At 55.3% G+C, this 17,580-nt stretch overlaps 5 protein-coding genes across 5 annotated transcripts; 2 read left to right on the top strand and 3 right to left on the bottom strand.

Annotated features, from left to right (window-relative positions):
- Positions 1 to 139: 139 nt before the first annotated feature.
- GLRG_06757 (VHS domain-containing protein) lies at positions 140 to 2,248 on the top strand (the record flags this gene model as incomplete). Its single annotated transcript, XM_008097611.1, has 4 exons — positions 140 to 685; positions 745 to 1,420; positions 1,472 to 1,986; positions 2,042 to 2,248. 4 exons carry the CDS (start codon positions 140 to 142, stop codon positions 2,246 to 2,248), a joined length of 1,944 nt encoding a protein of 647 aa, XP_008095802.1.
- A 735-nt stretch (positions 2,249 to 2,983) lies between these two features.
- On the top strand, positions 2,984 to 4,018 carry GLRG_06756 (FHA domain-containing protein; the record flags this gene model as incomplete). The annotated part of the gene is made up of 1 exon (XM_008097610.1): positions 2,984 to 4,018. The coding sequence occupies one exon, from the start codon at positions 2,984 to 2,986 to the stop codon at positions 4,016 to 4,018; it is 1,035 nt and encodes a 344-aa protein (XP_008095801.1).
- Positions 4,019 to 5,939: 1,921 nt separating this feature from the next.
- GLRG_06755 (LipA and NB-ARC domain-containing protein) lies at positions 5,940 to 10,410 on the bottom strand (the record flags this gene model as incomplete). The annotated part of the gene is made up of 6 exons (XM_008097609.1): positions 5,940 to 5,990; positions 6,077 to 6,506; positions 6,601 to 8,029; positions 8,219 to 8,460; positions 8,703 to 9,403; positions 10,258 to 10,410. 6 exons carry the CDS (start codon positions 10,408 to 10,410, stop codon positions 5,940 to 5,942), a joined length of 3,006 nt encoding a protein of 1,001 aa, XP_008095800.1.
- Positions 10,411 to 13,157: 2,747 nt separating this feature from the next.
- On the bottom strand, positions 13,158 to 13,961 carry GLRG_06754 (uncharacterized protein; the record flags this gene model as incomplete). Its single annotated transcript, XM_008097608.1, has 1 exon — positions 13,158 to 13,961. One exon carries the CDS (start codon positions 13,959 to 13,961, stop codon positions 13,158 to 13,160), a length of 804 nt encoding a protein of 267 aa, XP_008095799.1.
- A 1,302-nt stretch (positions 13,962 to 15,263) lies between these two features.
- On the bottom strand, positions 15,264 to 16,914 carry GLRG_06753 (serine hydroxymethyltransferase; the record flags this gene model as incomplete). Its single annotated transcript, XM_008097607.1, has 4 exons — positions 15,264 to 16,254; positions 16,325 to 16,689; positions 16,752 to 16,802; positions 16,867 to 16,914. The coding sequence occupies 4 exons, from the start codon at positions 16,912 to 16,914 to the stop codon at positions 15,264 to 15,266; spliced, it is 1,455 nt and encodes a 484-aa protein (XP_008095798.1).
- Between the last annotated feature and the right edge of the window lie 666 nt (positions 16,915 to 17,580).

The following is a 17,580-nucleotide window of genomic DNA, read 5'->3' as shown; positions in this document are numbered from 1 at the left end:
TCCTCTCGGCCCCCCAAAATCCGATGTCTTTTGCACCTTGAGACCTTAACGACGACGACGACGACGACGAGATTCTAATCGCTAGATAGCTCCCTTACCTCTCCGCCCAAGGCCGCACCCGAACGCAATTACCGCAACGATGGAGGCCGCATCAGCCAGAGCTGCGGCCCGAGACCGCTGGGGCGAGATGGGCTCGCCCACGCCATCGCAGCTGCAGCGATTTATCCAGGCTGCCTGCAGTCCCGAGAATTACGAGCCGAATCTTGCCTTGAACCTTGAGATCTCCGACTTGATCAATTCCAAGAAAGGCTCCGCCCCGCGCGAGGCCGCTGTCGCCATCGTCAGCTACATCAACCATCGCAACCCTAACGTGGCCCTCTTGGCGCTCAATCTGCTCGATATCTGCGTCAAGAACTGCGGCTACCCGTTCCACCTGCAGATCAGCACAAAGGAATTTCTCAATGAGCTCGTCAGGAGGTTTCCCGAACGACCCCCGATACGGGCAACGCGGGTGCAGATGAAGATTCTCGAGGCGATCGAGGAGTGGAGGAGTACGATATGCGAAACAAGCAGATACAAGGAGGACCTGGGCTTCATTCGGGACATGCATCGTCTTCTAAGCTACAAAGGGTACACGTTCCCTGAGGTTCGGCGTGATGATGCCGCGGTGCTCAACCCAAGTGATGTGAGATTCTCTATCTGTTGTCTATTTTCAAGGTCCAAGGATGGTACTGACAGGCATAGAATCTAAAATCTGCTGAGGAAATGGAGGAGGAAGAGCGCGAGGCGCAATCGGCCAAGCTTCAGGAGCTGATCCGCCGAGGCACCCCCGAGGACCTGCAGGAGGCGAACCGTTTGATGAAGATTATGGCCGGTTACGATACTCGATCCAAGACGGACTATCGCGCAAAGGCTGCCCAAGAAGTTGCGAAGATCCAAGCAAAGGCACGGTTGCTTGAGGAGAGGCTCGAGGCGTTTCAGCAGGGCGATACGATGCAGGATGGTGATGTCTTCTCCGAGCTCGCGGCAGCCTTGCAGAGTGCGCAGCCCAAGATTCAGAAGATGTGTGAGGAGGAGTCGGATGACCATGAAGCTGTTGCGAAGCTGCTTGAGATCAACGACAGCATACACCAGACGGTGGAGCGGTACAAACTCATGAAGAAGGGCGATCTGGAGGCTGCACTGAAGGTGGCTAGCGGGGCGTCACTTCCGTCGACCTCTGGTTCGTCCAAGAGCGCGGCGCAAGAGCTATCTTTGATCGATTTCGATGGGGAACCAGAAACAATGAACGGTTCGTCTTCAGGCCAGTCAGGTCAACAGTCCACCGGTGTCGAGAATGACCTTCTTGGTCTTTCTATCGGCGATTCTACAAGCTACGGCCAAGGAGGTGCTCTGGCGCTTGGATTTGGAGCGAATCAGAGTAAGTTGACCTCGCTGTTCAATGTGTGTGTGCCGTACTGACTAGAGCTAGACATCCCAGGCCCCGCACTGCTGTCTTCCGTAACGGAAAACAACAGTGCAAAGGGTACAATGAGCAACATCGCCACACCTCAAGCGGCGTCCTTCTCTCAATTCGCGTCCTTCACGTCCCCCATGGCGTCCCAATCCGGTACTCCCCAGCCTTCTGGAATGTCCGCATTCAAGCCCCCTCAGCAGCAGGTTCCGGCTTCAAACGATCCTTTTGCCGCCCTTGCCTCGCCCGTGTTTTCCTCTAAGCCTGCTACTCCTGCTCAGCCGCCTGCGGTGACCGCGCCGCCCGCAGCAGCCACGAACGATGACGACGAATGGTCCTTCTCATCAGCCTTGCCGCCTGAGGCTCCTAGCCAACCTAAGGAACATAAGGCGACTGTAAGCGACTCTATCGTGAAGATTGAGATGATTGCTGGAAGGTCTGGGGCTGGCAATGCTATGAATCTAAGTTTTGCCTTTTCGAACAAGTCTGCGCAACCCGTCACCGAGCTTCATTACCAGCTCGCTGCAACAAAGGTAAGCTTCCGGTCCATGTCCGACAGAAGATGAACAAACTGCTGACTCCATTCAGGGTTACGAACTTGGTCTCAGACCCCAGACAGGGCGCTCATTGGCCCCTAGTCAGACCAGAGGTGTGACGCAGTTCGTAGAAGTATGGCATGCCGGGGACAAGAACCGCAAGGTAGAGTCTCTCAAGCTGCGGTGGAGGATTTCTTATAAGGTTGGAGCGGAGTCTAAGAACGAGATGGGTGAGATTCCCGAGTTCAGCATCGCATAGCGAGGCAGGATCTCAGGATGGAAATTTTTGAAAAGGGCTGTAATTAGAGCCTTGGAGAATAAGAGGCACAACCGGCGGTGCGATAAAAGGTTATAGAATCTACGGGGGTTTAAGATAGCCGAGAAAGCAGTACCAATTGCCTCTCCATGAGCAGTGAAACTAAGTTCGCAGACCGTCGTCTTGGTTGCGCGACCGTCGAGGAATCAGACGATCAAATCAAACAATTGGCTAAGTTGTGACCAAGAAGGTGAGTCTCTACCAATCATGCTAGCTACCTAGCTATTTCTGGGCTATGACTAGGACACGAGGGTAGCCGGGCGATACGGTAAGGGGAGTAAGGACGGGGCCGGTGTGGGGGGGGGCTCCTTTGGTCTCGTGGGGGCCGAGAACGCGGCGTGTGTGGGGTTGCGTGCCGCGCCAAAGTGCACGTCCGCCGTGGGATGACCTCAGAGTTCCCAGGAGGATTTTCTCCCCGTTGCCTGCGACTCGGACACCACCGTCTGGTACGATTTCCCCGCCAAATTTTCCTGGTTTTCTTACAAAAACAAAGATCCCTAGTTCTTCGGCGGACTTCTCAGGGTTATTTACCCGAGGCTCGAAGCCTCCGAAGTGCTGCGCTTGCCGCGAGCTGCAGCCCAAGGTACCTGACGAGCTCCTCCGCCAGCCGGCTAGTTAGTCAACCCTCAGCCAAACCAGTATTCCGAGCCGCGCTTTCGGAGGACCCCGAATCACACAATGGGCTCAGACGACGAGCGCCGCGACCGCCGCTCTCGGCGCAGCCACGATGACGACCAAGACACAAGGCCGCGCAGGGACGCCGCAGACCGCGATAGCCACCGGCGCAGACGAAGCAAAGACCGAGACCACGGGCGCGACCGCGGCTCCGACAGACACAGAGACAGGCGGAGGTCGCGTTCACGGGACGGCCGCGAGAGACGCCGCTCACGTACCCCGGACTCCTCGTCGCGGAAACGCTCCCGCTCGCGAGACCGAGACCGAGACCGAGACGGCGACGGCGACGGAGACAGACACAGACACAGACAAAGAGATAGAGACCGGCGTAGGCGACGATCCCCCAGCGCCAGCGGCGGGAAGGAACTCGCCCGCCGCCGTCACCATCGCCGTCGCGGCTCCGACCCCGGTTCCGACCCGGAACATGAAGCCCCCCGACGCAAGCGGCCGGCGCCCGCTCCCACCGCCGGCCCCCTCCTTCGCGCGGGCCCGCTCCCCGACCAGGACGCCTCCTTCGCGGTGTCCAAGGGCGAGGAGCCCGAGAAGCCCAAGGAGAAGCCGAACCTCCGCACGACGGGCCTCCTCGCGGCGGCCTCCAACTCGGTGCAGCAGGCCGACGGCACCTCCATCGTGCTCAAGTACCACGAGCCCGCCGAGGCGCGCAAGCCGGCCGCCAAGGACCAGTGGCGGCTCTTCGTCTTCAAGGGCGCCGACATTGTGGACACGGTGGACCTGAGCGCGCGCAGCTGCTGGCTCGTCGGACGCGAGGCGGCCGTCGTGGACCTGGCGGCCGAGCACCCGAGCATCAGCAAGCAGCACGCCGTGATCCAGTTCCGCCACGTCGAGAAGAGGAACGAGTTCGGCGACCGGATCGGCAAGGTGAAGCCGTACCTCATCGACCTGGAGAGCGCCAACGGGACGGTGCTGAACGGGGACAAGATCGCCGACAGCCGGTACTACGAGTTGAGGGACAAGGACATGATCAAGCTAGGGCACAGCACGCGAGAGTACGTGCTCATGCTGGCGCCAAAGGCATGAGGAATTGCAATGCTGTGGGGCGGAGGGTGTCGACTGGTTCCCTTGCGAACGTGGTATTGTCCTCGCCAGAGCCGGATGGCGTCAAAATTTCCTACTTCTGTTAGACTTGTAAATTGCAATTCGCGGAACGGGCATTTTCCGTGCAAATGGAAAGAAGAGGCATCGAGTACAAGAACGCTGCTTTGATGTTTCTACTACTATGATGTTTTCTAAGAGAACAAGACAAAAGAAACAAACGCTGAAGCCCCCGAGGGGGGGGGGGGGGGGTAATTTCGCTACCGAAACAAAATAGGCAATCAGTCTCCACCCATAATGCCGCTTTTGACATGTCACAGCGCCAGCCCGTTCTGTTCTACTATACTGTACTGCCATCTAAGCAGCAGCCGTTCCGAAAGATACATCCCAGAATGAGAACCAGCAGTGCATTCCCATCTATCCCAGCCGGACCCCCAGTCCAACGTATGCCAATTCCGGGGGGGACTCGCCAACGTTTCCAGCTCTCACCTGGCGGGAAAACTCAACTGCCTCCTCGGACCTTCGCTGAAGGTGTTCCTCGTCTGACTGATTCAACCGCTGTCTAGCATCTATAACGTTCACAGTCATTTCGCCAAACCCAATGAACCCGCCATCCGCAAGCCGGATGCCCCCAGACCCAGATCGAGTCATACTCTCCCCGCCCGAGGCGCTTCGTGGGCTGGCTATTGGACTTTCTCGTGCAAAGTTGGGTGGTCGCCCCGTTGGTAGCAGACTGGGCACGTTGCTCCCCCCGAACAGTGCCTCATTACGGGGACGTCCGTTGTGCCTTTGTCTCCAGACATCATAGGATGTCTGGTCCATATCAATCGGTGCAATCCGCGGAGAGGGCTCCGTCTCAACCATTGACGGTGCTCGGGGGCGGGCCAGGCTTGATCTGATACTACCGCTGTTGCTGCTTACAGGAGTGCTTATCGAGCCGGTCGCTCCCGCGGTTTGAGGGTTTGAACTCGGATTTCTCGACATGGGTTGCGATGAGTAACCGTTCGGAGGCCTTGCTTGGGCAGGACTCTCTGAAACTGCGGTTGCGGGCAATACGATATTCAGGTCTGGCCGTTCAAGACTCGGGTTAGACCGTGAGAGAGCCTTGCTATAAGATTCCCCATAATCGTAAGGGTAGGGCTGTCGAGTGGCTGCGGCGTCCTGTTCACTCGTGGGAGTCCGTTGCAGGCTGCTTGTCTGATTCGTGACAACTGATAGCCCAGAAGGAAAGAGCGCCGTATGTTGCGTTCCCGGGCTGGAGTTTGCTGTCCAGGCACCCTCGCTCAGGACTATAGGAGGCCTTGCAGTAGATTGAGGATCGGATGGCCCCGCATCTGCCGAATCTCCCGGTCCACCGATACCTGTTCGCCCTTTGCTCGACTCGTTCGGACGCCTCGCTCCGGTGACGGAACCGGCCACGCGTCGAAGAAAATTTGTAAAGTGAACGGGTCGGACAGGGTGCACTTCTCGATCCTGTTGAGATGCCGGTGGCCTACTTGCTCGAGGTTGGCCTCCAAATCCGATCGTGTCCGCAGGCTGGTTCTCTTTCATTCTTTGCGCGATAGATAAGGGCATGCTATCGATAGTTCGCAAACTGTTGACTGAACGAGCATCATCGTAGGCGGCTATTCTGTCAATGCTTCCTGCCCTTGACGGTGGCGTAGGAGACATAGGATTCAAGAATGTCTCATCCTCGATAGTGGTTCCCGATGTTACATTTGCGTAGCTGGACTGGCCCAGGATCGACAGCGGCTGCGGTGCAGTAGCTGTGCTAGAGCTTCGGCCCCTGTTGTAGATTTGACCACCGCCTCGAGGTGGAGGGGGGGAGCTTTTCTTTATGTGCATGAGCTCAGTCTCGGCCTCGCTCATGGCTGTCACTCTTGAATGACTGGGGGGCCTTCCAGCCCTAGAAGACTGAGGTGGAGTGATGAGACCGCGGGCGGACTCCCGACTGATACTTACGCGTGGATCGTTAGCCGTTGCGGTAGTCTCTCTCCATGCCCCCCCATGATCACGATAGCGTCGCTGCTCTCGTTTCTTCACAGAGCGGTGCTTGGAAACAACGGTCCACTCCGACTCGGAAGAATTTGGGTTCGGGCCCTCCACCACATCCGGAGGATACGGAGTAATGGTCCGATCCTCGGATCTTTCGTCTTCGGCCCGGGGCTCATTGTCCTCCGGAAATGAACGATACGGCATGTGGAAATGATTCGGGTCAACGAAGGGAAGCGGAGACTCGCACTCGACATCCTCCGAATAAGTGCGATTCGGTAAGTTCGTGCCGTTGGAAGCCTCTGTTGACTGCGACGATATGCTGCACGTGCGTTCGAATACAGAAGAGTGCGTGGCGGTCTTGTTGCCGTCTACGATATCTGTTGATACGGCTTTCTGTAGCTTGTCAATTTCTCTCGGAAGTTTTGCAAGACGTCTTTCGAGATCAGCTTTGGCCGTAACCAAGTCTGCCGGGTTGTCTCTGCGTCCCAGTATTAGTCTCATACGGGCGATAGGACAACAGAGAGTTTTAATGAGCAGCAGTAGCGGCAGTTAAGGGGTGGGAACGAATTTACCGTTGCGAATTAGGTTGCTCCTTGGCTTTGTGATGCTTGTGAGAATGGCCGTGACGATCGAGATGCTCCATCAGCTTTTTTCCATGTCTTACGTATTGCCGGTAGTCATCCGGCAAGCCGGTATCGGGGTCGGTACCCATTCTGGCATCGGCTTCATCGAGTGATTGACAGAAGACTCGGACAGCGCGTTCTAACCAGAATTCCAACTGCCGCTCCTCGGCAAGAAGTTCCATGAAGAATGCTTGTACGATGCTGTGCACACGGAGCGTATCCAATGGCTCGGGGATGAGCTCGACGCTTTGACGAGTGCTTTGTGAGCTGGAGGAAGGAATGTCGTCTGTTTCGTTTCGCTCAATGAGGGCAAAGTTGATTAACGTGACCAAAGTTTGAGTCAGGCTTTTCTTGTGGCGTGTGGTTTCCGTCTTCACCGGTGTGCGCTTATCGAGAGCCTTCAGTCCAAGTGCCAGCATCTCGACTGGCATCGACTGGCTGAAGAAAGAGAGTATGTATATGAGATTTAGAGCGGCGACGTCGCCTCGCTTTTGCAGTTGGTCTCGGATTGTCTTGTAGGCGGGAAGAATTCCCACTCTCGGTATGTCTCTGAACGACTTCAGATACTTGGCGAGGGGCTCTCGTGTTACATTCATTTGCAATGCCGCAGCATGGATCATCAAGGGGAGACGGCCCATCAGCTGCACCAAGTCTTGGGCCCGCCTGAGATCGTCAGTCGTATACGGCTGTTTCTTTCCCATTTCTTCGAGCAACAATTCCTGCGCGTCTTGAACTGGAAGAAGACCTAGCTTCATGATGCTCGGATTATCCAGACGATATGCACCAGCCTCGGCGCGCTCTGTCGACGTATAGATGAGGCTGCTGTTTGGTCTGTCGGGAATGAAGTCGAGCACAGCATTGTCGCCAAAACGGATGCCGTCGAACACCAGGAGCCAGTTTTCTGATTCGTTGAACCAATTCCGAACGATCTCGACCATCTTTTGAGGGTTCAACAAGTCCTTCTTCTCTTCTTGGGCAGCCATACCCCTGATAGCCTCCGTTTTCGCGATGTGCCAAAACCCATCCTCCATGTCTTGCAGACTGGTCGATCTGATCCAGTATATTCCACCCGGGTAATCGTCTTTATGGTTGAATACATACTGACGAGCCAAGTGTGTCTTTCCAGCCCCGGGGATGCCCTGAATCAGCACGGCAGAAGTGCCTTCTGATCGTCTCTTGGCGTCCGTCAACACCTTGTGGAGACTACGGAGCTCGTCCTGGCGCCCTTTGAAGAACGAATTGGGCCGAAATCGGTCAGGGTGGACAAAAATAGGGCGGGGCGTATACGATTCCCGCACCGAGGCAAATGGAGAGAAGCCCATAGTGTCGGCAATGGCAGTCGGCGATGAGACTTGTGTCGATAGGGCGTTACTTAAATCTGCCGAACTGTTAGAATCGATCTCCTATACATTCTCCGGGATAGTTTAGCCTTGATCGGCGGCCTTGACTACGAGGGGAAATGCAGGTGAGTCCCAGAACGAGGATTGGGAATACTTGGGAGCTCCAGACGAAAGAGATGGAGGAAAAGTACCTTGCGAAGATGTGCTACTAATGCTTCTGTAATTACGCATCCTCTCGACTGCTTCTGACTGGGCTCTCGCTCTCCTGTCGTCTATCTCGATCTCCCAGCGAGTTCGGATCACTGGCGGGGCTTCTTCTGCCCAGTCGCGAATGGCGGTCGATACATTTCTATATCCAGGCGCGCTGGTGCTGTTGAACTTGCACATGCCAGAATGGGTGGCCTCGATACCGTAGTAAGTGACGCCTGGCAGTTGCGGACTTGCTGACTTGGCGTCAACCACTAGCATCCTATGATAGATCGTATATATTAGCCAAAGAATATCACTGACTGGTTCAGCCTGTCACGTTGGCCTTTTACCGCGGATTTGAAAAGGGCATGGATTGGAAAGACGGGAAACAGAGATGATGGACGCTATAGAGATGAAACAGAGGAAAGCAGAATGGCATGGTAGTAAGAGAGATGAGACAAACAGGCCTTACTAAGCCCCCCAGAGGCAAATCAAAGTGGATGTAAGTATAAATGTTCTCACTTTGTGCCTTTGACATCCGTCTTGTGGTTCTCGTGAGCCATATGGATCTGAAACCGCTGGTAGACATCGAGGAAGTGATTATTGATGTTTTCCAGCGTCTCATTGTCCTTTTTCAACGTCTTGAGGAGGACGGATTCGCTTTCGAATACTTTTCTTGGTGCTATGGCATCTGCCATTTTCTGCAAGACGAGCCCCCATGTTGCCATGTCTGAGCCAGTGTGGGGAGTACCTAGAAAGATGATTCCATAAGTTGAGACGAAGATGGACCTGGCGTCCTCTTGGTTCTTGTCTCTGACATCATTGGAGTAAAGCAGGGCACGCTTGACCAGGAGACCGCCTAGACTATGCGCGACGAAGATGATGGGGTTATTGGACGTGCGCTCGCTCTTGCGGTAGAGGGTGAGATTGGTGACCAGAGTCTGAGCATGCTGGGAGATGAAGTTGTCGCTGGCACTTTTGCTACTTTTTCCTGTTGTGTAAACATCCGCGTTGTAGCCGTAGACCAAAATGTTGGCGCGGGTCTTTCCCAGGGACTGGGGGAGTAGCTCGGCAGGCCAGAAGACGCGTTTGGCATCAGAAGATGTCCATGTCTTCTCGGGGTCTCCGTTGAGGCCGTGAACCAGAACAACGTCGACAACAGCGTCTGGATGAGTGAAGACAGCAGTGATTTCGTAGCGAGAAATGTGTTTGTTGATGGACCCCTGAGTATACACATGTGTGGTTAGTATGTACAGGGCAAAAGCAAGATACAAAGTGCAAGTGTCTATCGGGGCACTACTAGTGTAATAAGATGTCATACGAGGAAACACGATGAAGGAGCAGAGATGGTGATGAGCGGGTCGGTACGCACGAGTGTAAGCCGTTGACAGGAAGAAGACAAACGAATAACTTACCATGCTTGCTTGCTCAAGGCCAAGCCAGCAGCGGGGGACTTGGGGAGAGAGAGAGAGAGAGAAAGAGTCTTGGTCGTCGCTCGCTAGCTAACGCAGCTTACTCTTTGCAGGGATTGGCAGAGTTATATTCGAACAAGGCGGGCGTATCGAGGAAACGAGGGTCAGAAGTCTAGATGTAATGGGAGGGGCCTGTATGGAACGTCTTTATATCGATAGGGGTAGGGGTATATGTACGGCTAGAGAGGAAAAGAACAGTCATGTTAGAGCCGCAGCGGAAGCCAAGATGAGGCGGCTCGATGTTGCGCGTCGAGGTGCTTAGATGGCGTCCGTTACCTGGTTCTTAACGCGTGAGGCGCAAAAGCACAAGCACAAGCTAGCAAGCAGTATTTGAGAAAGGAGGAACGCCCCCGTCGCAGATGGCCTTGTGATGGAGTGTCGCACACCGGCCGGACTGGTCACACACCCCCTGAGGACGGAGGCGGAAGCGCCAGCTTAACCCGGCAGGAAACAAAAGCAGGACGGACGGAAGACGATACCGCAAGGCAAGGCGAGGCAAGACAGATGGACAGACAGATAGACCTTGAAGGGGTAGAGTCGAGTCGAGTGCCAGCTCGAGGACTGTGGCAGGGCAAATGGGCGTCCAATGGGGGGAAAGGAAGTACGTCGTGCGAAAGAGCGAAATGTGGCGCCGAGTTGACTTTGCAGGCGGACAGCATGAACCGAACTCGTCTTGGCTTCTTTTCAATGTAAGAGTGCAGCCAGTATCCGTACTCTTGCAGCAGCTTTGCAAGGGCGACTACCAGGTTTGGAGGCATAGGATAGGGTAAGGGGGGCCCGGGAAGGCGCCTCGAGAACGAAGGTCCATTGGTGCCCTGGTGCTACTACATAGTAGGTAAGTAGTAGGTACGTTTAGGTAGATAGCGGGCCTGTCCGCTCGCTGCCCGCGCACCAACGGCACATCATCTGCAACTGCGAAGTGGCCGCCCCTCCACTAACGATGTAACAATGCCTCACCCGCCTTCCTTTCCCACATTACACGTGCAGCACGAATACGTATCATCAGAGTAAATAGACTTCCACAGATGACGTATCGTTCAGGGTGAAGACATCAACTTGGGGACCCGGGGGGGCCAGACAGACAGACAGACAGACACCCTTCTCCATTGCAAACGCCTTTGCCGTCCCCGAAACACCAAAAGGCGCCACCAATGTTGGGTCTCTGACATGACTGCCTCTGGTTTTGTTCTTGTCCATCCTTCCTGCACCAACCCGAAAGACACTCGTCTATTTTGTTGGTTTGGCAAAGTTGACCGTGATTGGCCAAGGTAAATCAACTACCTAGGTACCTACCTGGTGAGTGCACTACCAATGTCCAACGTTTGACATGACAGGTTGGCTTTCAGACCGGACGAACAGATAATCATCGCCTCCCAACACTTACATGTTATCGTCCGTGCGCAAGGCCATGTCGAAAAAGCAATACGAGAACACCTCGCGCCCCATCACGCGGCGATTTGGCCTCTGCAATCAAGCACTGCCCTGCCCCATTTCTTGCTTCGGTGAAGATGGCAAGCAGGCGGCACGAAACGTGTATGTGACATAAGCAAACGCACCCCAGCATCGGCGGGGATGGGGGGCGCAAGACACGGCAGCTGACTCATTTCGACTTCATATACTCGGTACCTTGATCGCGGTAATGTGCTGTGCTGTCTGTTGACGCCGAGCAAAATGCAAATATACAGAAGCCTCACTCGGGGCGCAAGGGTTGACCCCCTTTGGATGACCTGACGTGGTGACTCGACAGAGAGAAAGAAACGTGCTGTTTGCTCCAAGTTTGAAAAGTCTCCTTGGATGGAGTAACACACACCTCACGTCAGGATAAGGTAACAAGCCTAACGCAAGCCACTGTGTCTCTTTGCACAAAACTTTGAACACCCCCTAAAAGCCGCCACAGCATGGGATGGGGCGTCGCAACTGCCGCTTCTGGAAGTTCTCCTTCCATGTATTACTTCGTACATAAGCGAGGAAGGACAAGGCAGTACAAGTAGGTAGCACGGTCTAATGCACATATCAGCGTCCCCTCCCCCGCTAGAACGACTGTATACGGACTCTCGAGACTGACGAATGCGATCCTATCTTCGTCGAGAAGCAACCGGCCCGATGATACGATACGGTGAAGGCGCGGCAGCTGATCTCAATAAATGGGCCCCGCTCCGGTGTCGTGAGTCCGTGACGCCGTCTTGACTCACAGAACAGAACGAACTCTTAACGGCCGCCACCGAAACCGATCGACGACACCGGCGATTCGCTATCTTTCCCCGGAAGAAAGGCGCACAAGCACTGACACTTCCACACCTCCTCTAGACCGCCCTTCCGCACCGTTGCCTTGACCTTGGAGTTTGTACGTCTGCTGTGCACAAACCTTGCTGGTCAATCCTCGTCTTCGGCTGCTATTTCGGCCATCGTCACTTTGCCCACCGCCAACCAGTCAGTCATGGTCCAACACGGCTCAAGGGTTTCATGGTTAGGTGACATGCAACTTCCCCTGCGACTGAAGCTGGAGAGACAACATGTCAACATCAGCGTTGGAGACATCGCCACCGGAAACCCTCGACTGAAACCTCATTGCCCATGTTGCCATTCCCGATGGCCGTTAACTTCCGTCGGCTTGAGTAAACATGACAATACCCTTTCGAGCGACGGCTTCGGTTTTCACGCTGCAACTGAAACTCGTGTCGGGCGACCATGTTTGGTGATTCCAATAAACGGAACGACCTCTCTTCCAACAGAGTTTGACATGGCATGAGGCCTAAGGGCGGGTCATCTACAGCCTGTATACGCGCCCTGGGCCGTCTCAGTTGGGAGACGTGGCAACTTGGAGAAGGCATATTGATGTGGTCACGTCTGAACGATTATCCCGGGGTACTTGCGGAGACGGCGTCTCGGAAAAGTCGAATCATGAGTGGCATCAACGACTCTCATAGACCACTGTAAAGTTTACGGTGATCAACGTAACTCAAAGGTAGCCTTCTATCCTGCAGTTCACGGCTCGAGTCGGGTTGCAGTTGACAAAGGAAATTCAAGCCAAACTCTCCTTCGCGGGTGCACGAGTGTGCGAGTCACACCCAGGCGGTCGGGTCCGGCGACTTTTACCGACGCAGGCCGCCTCGAGGTGACGGAAATGGCTCCCCTCAAAGTCCTTCAGGCAACAAACAGCATTACACAGAAAATCCAATTTTTGCTTGGTTTGACGACATCGACAAGAGAGCCCAGCCAACGGCACGAGTAATTTGATTCCCATCATCCGCAGCCCCCACCCCCCAAACCCGAATCTTGCCCTAAGACCTCCCGTTACTCACATGGTTGAATCGCGAATGCATACGTTGAGAGAGGTTATTGGGACAGTCACTAGTATTGAGGATGTGCAACACAAGAGGCCCGTTTAACCGCCTATCAGGGAACTATACAGGGGTTGCTACTTGAGTATCATTTTCAATTGACACGTTACCCATCTTATACGAACTCACCCAAGCTCTCATTTGCCCTCTGTGTCGGGCTCATCTCAACTCACAACATACCAGAGAACGGGCAGCCAAAAGGCGGCAACGGCCGAAAACACAGCCGTGCCAACAGGCGCCTTGGTCCCAGCCGACGAGGGGACGGGCGGCGCCGTCCACCACCCGGCCTCGGCCTGCTCGCCGGGCCCAAAGATGGCCCACTGCACGTCGACGTTGGCCGCGCTGCTGATTTTGCAGTGCATCACGCCGGTCGCGCCCACCAGCCCGCCGGCGTCGTAGTCCCGGACGGCGGTGCGGACGACCTCGGCGACATCCATGCCGCCGATGTACCACCCAGAGACGATCCCGTACATGTCGTCCGCGTATGGCGGGCGGATGCCGAAGCTGCACGTGCCGTGGTTGCGTACCTCGAGGACCGTCGTATTGTCGGCGAAGCCCTTTGCGTACCACAGGTGGCCTGCCTCGGCGGGGTCGTCGGCGAGGGCAAGGCAGTCCGCAGTCAGGGCCGACGTGGCGCGAGTGAAGCCGGCGAAGGATGACACGCCGCAAATCTGATTGCGCCAGCTCTGGCTGCCGCGGTAGAAGGAGGGGCCCTCGGACTCGAGTTCGTGGGCGGAGGTGAGAGAGGCTAGGGCCGGGGGGGCGGAAAGTCTTCCTGACACATTGTACGGGGCCGGTGGCCGACCAAGAGCCGTAGTGGGAAAGGGGGCGGGGGATTGGGAGGTCCGAATGGTTGTGTTTGTGCTGTTGGTGTTGTTTGGGAACGGGGGGACGCAGAAGGGGGTCACGAAGCTGACGTGGGCGAGGGCGATCATGACAGAAACGAGGGATGATCTTACCTTTGCCATTTTGGTGACTTTTTGCAGGACACGGAACTGGACTTACAGTTTTGAAAAATCGGTTATTCGGTGTGAGGTATGAGGAGGAACTGGTCTCGTTAGTCAAGGTTGGTGCGGTTGGACACTTACGAAAAGCGATGGATGGTATCAGGCGGTGTTGAAAAAAACGGCTAGGTTACCGAGGATAGACAGTATACAATTGTTGATGATGCTGCCCTGGCTGAATGTGTTTGTGACGGTGATGTTGATGGATCGAGAAATAAAAGCCGCACAGCTGTGGGACAGATGCTGGGTATATAAGCCAACCTCAGAGGGCTCCCTGCCTTTGGCACAGATACGGGCTCGCAGCGAAAGAACAATGAATCAACGAGCCTTTCATCTGCGTGAGGACAAGGCAGCCTCGCAATCCTTTGCGTCTCGTAGTGACAAAGTCATTGTGCGCAGCTAAGGCGTACGTACGGTCGACACTATAAACATGTTGTTGGGCTTCTCTTATGTGTGTGCTTGAAAGGGTTCGCACAATGAGAACGGCCAGTTGTGGATTTTTGCTGTCAATAATGCATGTCCCAGGTTGCGAAAGCCTCAAGTGTTCAAGTCAGGGCAACAATGCGCCTCATACCGAGGTGAGAGAACACCCCGAATAGAGAAAAGAGCGCTACTTGGTCTGGGCACGCCCATGCTCCTTGGAGCCGTCGTCTTTACCTATCTTGGGTTGCTCTGGACCCATGTATCAGCTTACACGGTGTTTCGACGTCTCAACTGCCGCACCACGCTGACCTTGTCAAACATCAAGCCAAAGCGGGGGGTAGAGAGAGGGGCAGTAAAGTAAACCTAGAGATGAATTCACAGAAAGATACCAAAACGAGTCGTTCGTAGAAAGTTGTTCTTCAATGTCGTGTTGATTGCATTGGACGCTCGACCGCGGTTGAAGCAGTCTTGCTACCCTAGAAAGTGCCGAAGTTGAGAACGCCACCCAACTCCTCCGCCTCCAGTAGATTTTATTTTGCCCCCGATGGTTTAGTGTATTTCCGCCTCAAATCAACGCCTGCAAGAGAAAAAAAAAACAATGCAACAAGATGTCCTCGTCTTCAAGGCCACCTTTTTCCCTTTTTGTTCATGAACCATGTTAAATGTCATGCGCGACCATCCCTTAAAACCTTTGAGTCGCCCCACCCTTGATCCCTTGAGAACCATTGTTTGTTGAACTGGGCCATTGTCATAGTCCAATGTGGTATAATCCGTATTCTCCCTTACACGAACGCCACGACGCTCCCTGGCATACGTGGCTTGCTGATCGCTGGCACATGTAGTTTAGATGCCAGCGTCGACACGCCAGCCCTCAACAGGGAGGGGGAAGCTGGCGCTCCAGGCAGCAACCTCCTTGCGGAGGTCGTTGATCTTGGCAACCTGGCCGCCGGCAACGGTGGCCTTGAAGTCCTTGAGCTTGTTGGCCTCCTTGGGAAGGGAGCCCTGGACCTCCTTGCAAATCTTGATGGACTCGTCGATGTAGGTGGCGACGCGCTCGAAGTCGGCCTCGCCGAATCCACGGGAAGTCATGGCGGGGGTGCCGATGCGGAGACCGCAGGGGGTAAGAGCGCTCTTGTCACCAGGGATGGCGTTCTTGTTGCAGGTGATGTTGATCTGCTCAAGGACGGCCTCGACGCGGGCACCGTCAAGGCTGAACTGGCGGAGGTCAAGGAGGACCATATGGGAGTCGGTGCCGTCGGCAACAAGCTTGTGACCAAGGGCCTTGAACTTGTTCTCGAGGGCCTTGGCGTTGTCAATGACCTTCTGCTGGTAGGCCTTGAAGTCGGGGCTGGCGGCCTGCTTCAGGGCAACGGCCAGAGCAGTGATGGTGTGGTTGTGGGGGCCACCCTGGTGGCCGGGGAAGACGGAAAAGTTGATGGGGTTCTCGAGGTCGTAGAGGGTCTCCTTGCCGGTCTTGGCGTCAACGGATCGGACGCCCTTGCGGAAGAAAATCATGGCGCCACGGGGTCCACGGAGGGACTTGTGGGTGGTGGTGGTGACGATGTCGGCGTGCTCAAAGGGGGAGGGGATGACACCGGCAGCGATGAGACCGGAGATGTGGGCCATGTCAACGACGAGGTAGGCACCGACGGAGTCGGCGATCTTACGCATGCGAGCGTAGTCGATCAGACGGCAGTAAGCGGATGTACCGGCGACGAGGACCTTGGGGCGGAAGAGCTGGGCGTTCTTCTCGAGCTGGTCGTAGTCGATGATGCCAGTCTCCAGGTTGACGCGGTAGGGCATGGTCTCGAAGTAAGTAGAGATGGCAGAGATCCTTTGAAGAGGTCAAACGTTAGCATATGCCACCCAGATTGGAGCTGTGACGAGCATCCCCGAGGACTCACTTCTTCTGGGGGGTCTGGTAGCCGTGGGACAAGTGGCCACCGTGGGGAAGGTCCAGACCCATGAGGCGGCCGTGGACGGGCATGATGGCCTGGTAGACCTGAAGGTTGGCAGGGCTGCCGGACAAGCACTGAACGTTGACACCCCACTTGGAGGGGTCAAGGTTGAAGGCCTTGAGGGCACGGTTCTGGCAGAGGATCTCAATCTGGTCGATGTGCTCGTTGCCACCGTAGTATCTGGCACCGGGCTGGCCCTCGGAGTACTTGTTGGACATGGGGGAGCCAAGAGCGTCAAAGACGGCACGGGAGGTAACGTTCTCGGAGGCGATGAGAATGATGGACTCGCGCTGGCGCTTGATCTCATCCTTCTGTAGGAATTGGTTAGACCATTGTTCATGTCCACATTCGAGGCATTGGTAGAGCAACATACCATGATCTGGGCGACCTCAGGGTCCGAGTCGATGAGGGACCTCTCCAACATCTAGTCGAGTGAGTCAGCATACAAAACATTCTCGAGAGCCGGCGGGGTAGGACGCTGAACGTACCTCCTTGTGGGAGACGGGGAGAGAGTAGTTAGAACCATTGGCAGCCATTGTGAATTGTGGTGTTGCGAGATGCGGTGAGAGGAAGTTGGGGAAAGAGAAAAGAATTCACGCAAACAATGGCAGTGAAGAAGTAAAAGTAGGAGAAGGAAGAAAGAGGGAAGCCAGCAAGCTTATGAAGGGAGAGAAAAAAAAAGCTTGAAAGCGAAAAAAAATTTGGATGGCCGCATCCTCACGTTGAAGCGGTGGGGTGGCGGGGTGTGATTGGCGGGGTCAAGCTGGGCGACGAATGCCCCTCAACAGGGACCACAGGGACCGGAGGGGACTTGGGGCATCTCTTACCACCAAGCTGCACACTTTGGGACAGTGCTGAGGGAGGGAGAGAGAGACAGCAGTAAGCTGTAGTGGACATGGTGGAATGTGTGCAGACGCTAAAGAGCGCGCATCATATCCCTAACCTCACATCCGGTGGGTTCCTCGACTCCGATTCTGGAACGGTCCCACAAGTCATCGAGCCAACGGTTGACATTTTCGCTGTACGAGAGCCGGAGGTATGGGAGTCATGACCGTTGGGATGCTCGTGCCCCTCAATTGTCCATCTTATTAGGTTCAATTTTGACTTCGGCTGAGTCGGTTTAGGGTCATGGCGACGGTGAAAGTGACTGCGATGACGATGGTGAAAAGTGACTGCGATGGCAATTACGATGGTGATGGTGA

Source organism: Colletotrichum graminicola, assembly GCF_000149035.1.
Source record: "Colletotrichum graminicola M1.001 genomic scaffold supercont1.27, whole genome shotgun sequence".
NCBI lineage: Eukaryota > Fungi > Ascomycota > Sordariomycetes > Glomerellales > Glomerellaceae > Colletotrichum > Colletotrichum graminicola.
The sequence above is the reverse complement of the archived record's forward strand: the minus strand, read 5'-3'. Positions and strand labels throughout refer to the sequence as shown.